This window comes from Microcebus murinus, chromosome 4 (genome assembly GCF_040939455.1).
Source record: "Microcebus murinus isolate Inina chromosome 4, M.murinus_Inina_mat1.0, whole genome shotgun sequence".
Taxonomy (NCBI): Eukaryota; Metazoa; Chordata; class Mammalia; order Primates; family Cheirogaleidae; genus Microcebus; species Microcebus murinus.
Window position 1 is genome coordinate 16,334,500 of NC_134107.1, and position 10,330 is coordinate 16,344,829.

Consider the following 10,330-nt stretch of genomic DNA (forward strand, 5'->3'; position numbering starts at 1 on the left):
CACTCTGCATGCTTTGCTCACAGGCCATTTCAGTGGGCACAGGCAGAGCTCTTGTATTTAAAGAATTATTGGGCTGTGATACTGGCTGTGATTGAGCTGATATTAATACTATCAGTTCCCACAGAGAGGTCAAGGTCAGGATGCATTTAATTAGGATTATGACATTGAAGTTAGGCCTGGATTTAAATCTCAGCTTCTCCACTGTCTAGTTAGTTATGTGTGACTTCTCTGAGCTTCGTTTTCTCATTTGTAAAATGGGGCTAAAACCTACTTCTGAGGGCTGATGTGAAGAATCTAATTTCAATTTAGCCCTATAAGTAGGGCCCTCAGAGGAAACAGTACAAAGCAGGCACTTCACAAATGGCATTGCTGATAATTCCTTCCTCATTTTGAGTGCCTCTCTAAGTCAATATGAAAGAGAGTTTCTTGCAGAAAAGTCTATCTGTTTATTCTAGTCAATGCTGAAGTGAGACTCTAAACTACTACATGCTTCTGGAGCTGATGGTCTCAATTTTGCTATTGTAATATTGTTCACCTGTTGGTTTGTTCATTACATATTTACTGAGCAACTACTATATAATGTATGAAGTATTATTCTAGGTACTAGGGACACAGTGACAAAAAAAAAGAGAGTTCCTGCCCTCATGATGAATACATTCTAGTGGGAGAGAGAGAGACAATAATCAAACTAGTCCCACCACTAACTTACCTGTATGTAAAGAGAGAGGATGATAAGGACCTATTTAAGATAGGGTGGTGGAGTCAGTTGCTCTCTGAAGCAGATCCATGAGTTAAGTGAAGGACTAAGCCATATGGGTGCCTCAGGAAAGTGAGTTTCAAAGCAGAGGGAACATACCACTTGAATAAGTACTTGACGATGAATTAGTTTATTATGTTTTTCTTTTTTTTGATGTAAAGACAATAAAAAGACTTTGCAGAAATTTCCACTTATAACTTATTACCCTGTTCACTTAAAGCAATATTAAAAAATTTTCCCTAACAATGTTTTTCTATATTTATTCACAGTTAGGCATACATATAAGTTATTGTGTTTCTGCTTTTTTTTTCTTTTTTAAGCATTTCTCCATGTTGTTTCATAGTTTCATAATAATTTTAACAATATCAGTTATTCCATGAGGGTTTTATGTGAAGAAATTATAAGAGATAAATTGCTATATGCCTGAAGATGTTTAGTGAAGCATTATTTGTAGTTCCAAATATTGCAAACAAGTAAATGTGTTAATAGTAGTATAGTATTTAGATTAATTCTGATGTTTTGGTAGTGTTGCAATGACTATCTTTAAACATAATGTTTTCTTCTTTGAATTATTTGTATGGATTAATTTCCAGGATTGGGATGTCTGTATCTTTTGTTTTATCCTTGATACACATTATTAAATGACTTTCCAAAAGGATAATAACTATTGCAAGGAATATATGAATATGGGGATCACTCCATATATTTTCCAGCATTGGGGATATTTACTTAACACTCTTTTTACTACTTAGATAAATTAGAAATTAAACTACTAAGTAGCAAAAATTAGAATATCGTTGGTCTTTTTTGAGTTTCATGGCTTACTCATAATATCCAACACATTACAGTTAAAAGTATTTCTTCTTGCATTATTCATCTATTTGTAAAGTAGACTTATTTTAACAGGTTTAAAAAATCACCACCGGTTTCTCATCTTCAGTATAAGTCCATTATCTAGACATAGGATCAGTAAGACTCAAACCAGGAATTTTCTAATATTTGTCTAACAGTGAAAATTTCATGTATTAAAGAGCAAGTGCTTATATCTTAACAAATGCTTTTTAAACTTTTTTATTACAGAAAATTTTAAACACAAAAGTACTTCCTCACCTGGCTACAATAAGTAGCAATGTTTTCCTAAACTGATTTCTCTATTAACCCTCACCCACTCACCCACATTTTTTCTCTTGCTAGAATAGTTAAAAGCAAGTTCTAGGCTGGGATTGGTGGGCCATGCCTGTAATCCTAGCACTCTGGGAGACCAAGGCTGGAGGATCGCTTGAGGTCAGGAGTTTGAGACGAACCTGAGCAGAAGTGAGACCCCCATCTCTAAAAATAGAAAAAATTAGCCAGCTGTGGTGGTGTGCACCTATAGTCCCAGCTCCTTGGGAGGATGAGGCAGGAGGATAACTGAGCCCAGGAGTTTAATGTTGCAGTGAACTATGATGATGTCACTGCACTCTAGCAGGGATGACAGAGTGAGACCCTGTCTCAAAAAAAAAAAAAAAAAAAGCAAGTTCTAGAAGTCATGTCATCTCTTAATTAAACACTTCATCCGTTACTAATAAAGACTTTAAAAAAACTACATTTAGACTAAAAAATTAACAATTCTTTATTATCATTAAAACTCATGTTCAAATTTCTAAAAATAAAATGTCATAGACTTGGTTTGTTTGAATTAGAATCCAAACAAGGCGTATGCATTGCATTTGTCTGTTTTGTGTTTCAAATTTTTAAAATTCTATTAGTAGTCTTCTCTTCCCCACTTTTTTATACCATTGATTTGTTCTGGATCTGGAACCTATATCCTATAAAAATGTCTCAGATTCTTGACCTGACTGGCTGCCTGCTCATGATACTGTTTAACTTATTTTCTTTATTCCCTCCCATCTCCTATATTTTCCATAAATTGTTAATTTAGACCTAGAGATGGTTAGGTTTAGATTCAGTTTTGGGGAGTTTGGGGGACAAGAGTAGGTTACAGGTGGTGGGTGCTGTGCACTTCTTATTGAATCACATCAAAAGGTGTTAATGACCGGTTGACCACTGGTTTTAAGCAGTGTCAGCCTGATCCCTCCATTTTAAAGTCCCCCATTGATGATTGTTTCCTGATTCAATGGTCTAGGTAGGAAAATGCTGAGTTTTTCTTTTTTATCATTCCTTTTATATTTGTTAGCTGGAATCCTATAAAAACTAACTTTCTGTCATCAACTATTTGGTTATCTTGCAATACATTTCATACAGGAAAGGTGGAATAAATGTTTGACTTTTTCCCTTTGTAAGAGTAATTATGAGAGTTATGTGAGTTTATTTACAACACCCAATAGAGACTAATGAGTTTTTATTTTTTAAAAACCATTATGAACTCATGAAGTTATACATACTTGATGTGATTTGATGAAGTGCAGTATTTTTTTTTCTTATGGTTGAATTGGTTTATCTGAGGCCAGAATTAACTCCTAGTTGGTTACTGTATCTTTTCCACATGACCCCTATAATCTATGGTATCTTTCTATTTCCTTGCCACATCAAGATATATTAGGCTCATCATGTCAGCGCTGCCCCATACTTGGAATCTTCCCTTTCTCCAAAAAGACTGCTTCACTGGGGGTATTTAAAAACTAGGAGGGGTAATTAGTTCTGGGATGTCATTTCTTCTAGGTTTTCTAGTGAACAAAGGTTAGAATTGATTTTTTTTTTTTTTTTTTTTTGGAGACAGAGTCTCACTTTTGTTGCCCTGGCTAGAGTGAGTGCTGTGGCGTCAGCCTAGCTCACAGCAACCTCAAACTCCTGGGCTCAAGCGATCCTCCTGCCTCAGCCTCCCGAGTAGCTGGGACTACAGGCATGCACCACCATGCCCAGCTAATTTTTTGTATATATATTTTTAGTTGGTCAATTAATTTCTTTCTATTTTTAGTAGAGACGGGGTCTCACTCAAGATGGTTTCGAACTCCCAACCTGGAGCAATCCGCCCGCCTCGGCCTCCCAGAGTGCTAGGATTACAGGCGTGAGCCACCGTGCCCGGCCAGAATTGATTTTTTTAAAACAGAAAAATAAGTCAAGTGTTTATACTAATATTTCTGATTTAAGTATAACAATATAGTTTTTGTTTGATATTATACTTGTATTTTTTTATGCTGGAAATTTTGCTATGATTAATATAATAATATATAATACAATAATTAATATAATAATATTATATTAATAATAATGATTAATATAATAATATTATAATAATATAAATTGCTATTATATGAATCCAAAGGCATTCATATAATTAATGATTTGCTTTATTATACAATCTACCTATAGCAATTTCCAAAAAGCATATAAATATTGCAAATAACCAGATTACATTTATTGTATATATTCAAGATGTACAACATGATGGTTTGATATAGTTGTATCTAGTAAAATAGTTACTGTAATCAAGCAAATTAACATATGCACACTGTCTCATAGTTACTCTTCTGATGTGTGGGTAGTAACAGCATCAAAATCTACTCTCCTAGCAAACCTCCAGTATACGTGAAAACAGTTTAAGATTTCTTTGTAGCACTCTTTGTCTTTAGAATGCATCCATTGATGACTGCATGGTCAAGACAGTGTTTTAAAGCCACAGAATGAATTATTTTCTGCTTTGGCCATGTCATCTATTTGATATATAGTTAAATTAATTCATTTCAACTTGATTCAATGTTTTGGGGATTGATATTTTTCATCTTAATGTTTTCACTTTTTAATTTTATACAATAATTGAAGCCATACATACATTTAGGAGTTCTTTGTATTAACTATATTTTTTTCTGGGATGTATTAGCAAATATCTTTCTCAGATTGCCCTTTGGATTTGACATTGCTTAGAGTGTCTTTTTCTTTTTGACATGATAAGTCATCCATACATACATTTTTATGTAGCTAAATTTATTAATTTTTAACTTGCCTTTGAAATCTGAGCCCTATTTATGACAATTTTCCCCTTTCCAGGTTAAGGAGGAATCCATCTATTTTTAAGTAAAGAATATGGTTTGAATTGTTATGTTTAGATCTCACAGTCATTTGGAAATTATTATTTAGTAGTATTTTATTTTAAAATATTAGACACTCTTTCCCCCCAGATGCTGTTTTAGATACTGGGTATATAAATGGTGACAAGACCAACAATATCTAGTTTCACTCAGAGCTAATGTTCCAGTGACAGAATGTAAAGATGATTTCAGGTAATGGCAAATGCTATAAAGACAATAAAAAAAAGGATAAAGTGACAAGAAGGGACTGAAGAGATGCCTCTCTGATAAGATGATACTTCAGCTGATTCCCGAATCACAAGAAGAGGCCAGTCCTGGGCAGAACTGCCCAGGGCAACGGAAAACCTAGTACAAAGGCATTGAGGAATAATAGTCCTTATTTATTTACTTATTTTTTTTTAGTGTAGAATCAAGCAGACTTTATTGTTTATTTATTTTACTTTGAACAGAATTTCAGATTTTATTTGGATTCCACCAGTTTTTCCACCAATGACCTTTTCCTGTTCCAGGATCCAATCTGGGATACCATATTGCATTTTTAAACATAGCTCGTGTCTTACTTTTTCACTTACTATTTTAATCTAAACATTTTTGCATACTCATTAAATGCTTACTATGAGCCAGGCACAATGCCGTAACACTTTACCTGCATTATCTCATTTATTTCTTACAACAATCCTTTGAGGTAGGTATCTGTAATTAACCCGGCTTGAGTATGACTCTAAGGTTGGGAGAGTTTGGATGAATGGCTTTTTCTTAGCCTCCAAGGTAGGATTAAGGGCTCAAACTGCACCAGTGAATCCTTGATTTTATCTTTCCAGGCTTTCTTGAGAAGGACAAGAAGCCTTATTGCCGCAAGGATTTCTTAGCCATGTTCTCACCCAAGTGTGGTGGCTGCAACCGCCCAGTGTTGGAAAACTACCTTTCAGCCATGGACACCGTCTGGCACCCAGAGTGCTTTGTGTGCGGGGTCTGTATATTCACTTATCTTTCAGATTTAGGGAAAGTTAAGGGTTTTCCTATCTGAGAGGAAGAGCTGCAGCTGATAAAAGGGTTGGTTCACAGTCCTGGATGAGGAACTAATGTGGGCTTCCTAGTGGAGAAACATGACACAGCATCCATTGTGGGCATTATTTTGTGTTGCATGTGGGCAATTGAAACTCCATTTGTCAAGGACCAAGTGAAATTCTTATAACTAGCAGGAATTTCAGGGGTGCAAATTTTACTTTGCTGACATTTCACCACTTGACATCCGTATTCTTTTTCTCTCTCTTATCTCCGCTCTCAGGACTGCTTCAGCAGTTTTTCTACCGGCTCCTTCTTTGAACTGGATGGGCGTCCGTTCTGTGAGCTCCATTACCATCACCGCCTAGGAACCCTCTGCCGCGGGTGTGGACAGCCCATCACCGGCCGCTGTATCAGTGCCATGGGGCACAAGTTCCATCCTGAGCACTTTGTCTGTGCTTTCTGCCTGACACAGTTGTCAAAGGGCATCTTCAGGGAGCAGAATGACAAGACCTACTGTCAACCCTGCTTCAATAAGCTCTTCCTGCTATAATCTCAACTGATCCACAGCCTCTTCTGATCCCACTATAAAATTGAAACCAAGAGAGAAAAGAGCAAATTTGCTGTTACTGACCTTCTGCTTAGTAGGCATATAGAGAAAGTAAAGGTGATGAACAAAGAAGAGAACTCCTAGCCTTTACATGACTAGGCTTGTAATCTCATTTTTTAGGATTCGAATCTTAGAATTATTTTTTTTTACTCACGTACTTGGAGTTAGATCTGGGTCCTGCTATCTAGTCCCTCTGCAGATGTATTTTCCACTTGTGCAGTTCATTCCAACACTGGTTTTCTCAGGTTTCTCCATTTTCACTTCTACTGATGGTCCTGCCCAGATCTTCTCTTCTTTGGCACTCATAACTGTTCCTTTTCAAGCTTCTTTGGTTTCCCCATGGCTCACTGTCCCATGACCTATACTGTGGAATCCAGATACCACTCGCAAGCACTTTGTATCTTCTTTCAGTGCATTTTTATTTTGCAAGAGGAAGTAGGTTTATTTTTTGAAAAAATCAGAATATTATGGGGGTACAAATGTTTTGGCTACATGAGTCCAAGTTATAAGTGTGCCCATCACCAGATAGTGTGCACTGTACCCATTAGGTGCGATTTTACACATCCCCTCCTCCCTTTTCCCACCTGCTTGATTTCCGTTGAGTTTTATTACCATATATGCACATGAGTGTTGACTGATTAGTTCCAGTTTAATAGTACATGTGGCATCTGTTTTTCCATTCTTGTGATATCTCACTTAGAAGAATGGTATCCAGTTGCATCCAGGTTGTTATAAAAGGTATCAGTTCACCATTTTTTATTCCCAAGTAGTACTCCATACTATACATATACCACATTTTATTAATCCATTCATGTATTGGTGGGCACTTGGGTTGATTCCACATCTTTGTGATTGTGAATTGTACTGCAATAAACATTCAAGTGCAAGTGTTTTTTTCATAAAATGACTTTTTTCCTTTGGGAAAATATCCAATAATGGGACATCTGGATCAAATGGTAGGTCTACTTTTAGTTTTTTGAGGAATCTCCATACTGTCTTCCATAGACTCTGTACTAGTTTCAGTCCCACCAACAGTGTATAAGTGTTCCTTTCTCTCTGCCTCCATGCCAGCGTCTGTCATTTTGGGACTTTTTGATAAAACCTATTCTCACTGAAGTTAGGTGATATCTCCTTGTGGTTTTGATTTGTATTTCCCTGATGATTAGAGATATTGAGCATTTTTTCTTATGTTTCTTGGCCATTAGTCTATCTTCTTTTGAAAAGCTTCTGTTCGTGTCTTTTGCCCACTTTTTTATGGGGTTGTTTAATTTTTTTCTTGCTGATTTGTTTGAGTTCTTTGTAGATTCTGGTTTTATTAGCCCTTTATTGGATATGTAGCATGCAAATATTTTCTCCCATTCTGTATGTTGTCTGTTGGCTCTATTGATTGTTTCCTAGGCTGTGCAGAAGCTTTTTAATTTAATCAAGTCCCATTTATTAATTTTCCTTGTTGCTTTGATTGCCTTTGAGGTCTTCTCCATAAATTCTTTGCCTAGGCTGACATCTGGAAGAGCTTTTACAATATGTTATTCTAGAATTCTTATAGTTTTTAACTGGACAACTTTGAGTACTGACATCATTGGTAATAAAATGGTTTACAGTTTTAATGACTCATTGTCATATTTGTTTGGGAGATAGACTTTCTTTAGGTTTCCCATGTTATACGCTAGGCACTATGTGCAATTAAATTTATATCATACCTCTTGTTTCCTTCCATATAATAGGTGCTTTTTAATTTTAATCAGAAGATATTAAAAGGAGAGACTCCTATTCACTAACTTTTCTCTTGTGTTTGGTCCCATAACCATTTTATTTTATTGTTTTAGACTTAGGCAATTGAATCATCTTAAAAGATGGCAAAACTTCTTAAAATTGTTTTTGTCACTTTGTTTACATAAGGAGAAGCTCTGGCTCTCCATTAGGTACCTTACAAATTCATTTCTAAAGTAACAAGTGAAACACACGTTCTTGACTTCATGTTTGCCTCATGCAGACAAGTGAGATGGCTGTTTATAGAGCATCTCTGGAGAAAGATACTAGACTAGATCATACGATCATTTTCTAGTTTGGATTAGGAATGTCAAACTCTGAAGAAAAATTCCTCTTAATTATTTGTTCCTCTCAAAATATTACAAGTAAATGTGTAAAGAAAAGCTTGTTGGATTATTAAAGAATCAGACTTCCTTATGTCCTATAGTTTGTTTAAACAAGTAAGTTTCACAAGGAGTGATCCTCAGAAGAGATATTGTTAAGCTCTGTACTACTAATATTTCTTACCATGCTCATAAAAAAATTGTGTGATTATTTGGTATAACAAAAACCAGAGTTTTACAATCCTTGATTCTGAAATAAATTACCGATGAACACTCCTTCATTGGAGGTATTTTTTAAAAATAGGACCAAATTTTGTCTTTAGATTGGTATGGGAATAGTACTTCGTGGAGAACTGAAATGTATTAAATGATTCTTACGATGCTTTATTATATCTATCTAGTTTGTTGGAATGGATAATAAGGAAGTGGTAACAGTTAATTCTATAAAATAGGAACACAGCATGCATGTATGATATATGGGAGGCCCCACAGATATGAAACCATCTGGCATCTATCCTGCTTGGCTGGCTGAGAGCACCAGACTATGCAGAGTACACATTCAGCATCTAAACATCCTCTTTACAATGTCTGTGCTCGATGATGTCACACGCAGGTGTTAATATGGCAGTCTTCTTGGTTGCCTTGGCAATTTGACAAAGTTAACTTGTGGTTTTAGCCCTTAAGAAGGAATGTTCAGGTGCTAATTTTATTTTATTTTTTAAGGATTTGCTATTTTGAGATAACAGTAGAACCTAAATATTTAAAAATGTCAGAGCAAAACCAGAATTCACTAAGATGCAATTAAGAATTGAAGCCATTTTCTTCTCACAATGAATGAAAGTGGTTATATTTGCTCAAAAAGAGATACTGCCTTTGGGACCATTGTTTTAGCCACTAGGAAACTACTCACTAGTAAAAAGTTCTCCTCTTTTAAAAACACAGAAATTCTGTTACTCAAACTGATCACCTACTTATTTACTCTTGAGTCTGAGTAACTTCTCTAGGTGTTTAAAAAATAAAACCCACCCTCAGAGGACTGGTCTTTTCCACCAGTGAATATAAATGTATAAAAAGGAATATACCTTGGAAATCTACTCTCAAAGATGAGTCTCTCAGTTAGTTTGGTCGAGTATTTTTGGAATAGTCCAAATATAGTCACCTTGAATAGTCCTTCAAGGTGACAGTTTGATGAAGACAACAATTATTTTTCCATCCAAGTTCTATCATGTACTCCTCACTTATAAGATGGCTGCCAGCTACATGCTTCCATTTTCATGACCAGTAGGGGGAGAAAGTGCTTTTCTGGAGCTTGCTGAGCAGTCCTGGCTGGGTCCTAATTGGACTCCCTTAGGTCACATGCCCGCCAGTAACTTTTGCTGGGGGAATGGATCTTGCAGCTTGGCTTAGACCAAATGGGCCATTTCCAGAGATAGAGGTAGTAGCATGGTTCCTGAAAACATAAGGACTCTGTGAAGGAGATGTGAATACTTAAAAAATCTGGATATTGGGGACCAGGGGAAAGGGGGTAATGAATCTTCCAATTTGCATATTCAAAGTGAAAATAGTAATGAGTTTCTGAGCTTCTAGGTAATGCAGGAAGTAAGCAAGTAGGCATTGCCAGCACCCTGAGGGAACATGTCTGAGAACTTTACAGAATGTGAAAGCAGAGGAGAGCCGGGCATACTGGTATCATGAGAACACGTGGCAGAGGTACCAGTGGTATCCTTAGGCCCCACAATAAGAAGCACCAAAAGCAGCTTCAGTTTGGGAATCTGAAAAAGGAGCTCTTCCGGGTGAAATAAAAGTGAGGAGTGAAAACTTCCTTTAAAGGCGAGTG

General features: G+C 36.1%; 1 protein-coding gene across 1 annotated transcript in view; it reads left to right on the top strand.

The window, feature by feature from the left end:
- LPXN (leupaxin) overlaps positions 1-8,007 on the top strand; it is a 36,922-nt gene extending 28,915 nt beyond the window's left edge. Inside the window, exons 8-9 of the mRNA XM_020286347.2 lie at positions 5,607-5,755; positions 6,074-8,007. Coding sequence (XP_020141936.2) covers positions 5,607-5,755; positions 6,074-6,343 — 419 coding nt within the window. The 3' untranslated portion in view covers positions 6,344-8,007. The remainder of the gene's footprint in view (positions 1-5,606; positions 5,756-6,073) is intronic.
- The last annotated feature ends 2,323 nt before the right edge of the window (positions 8,008-10,330 follow it).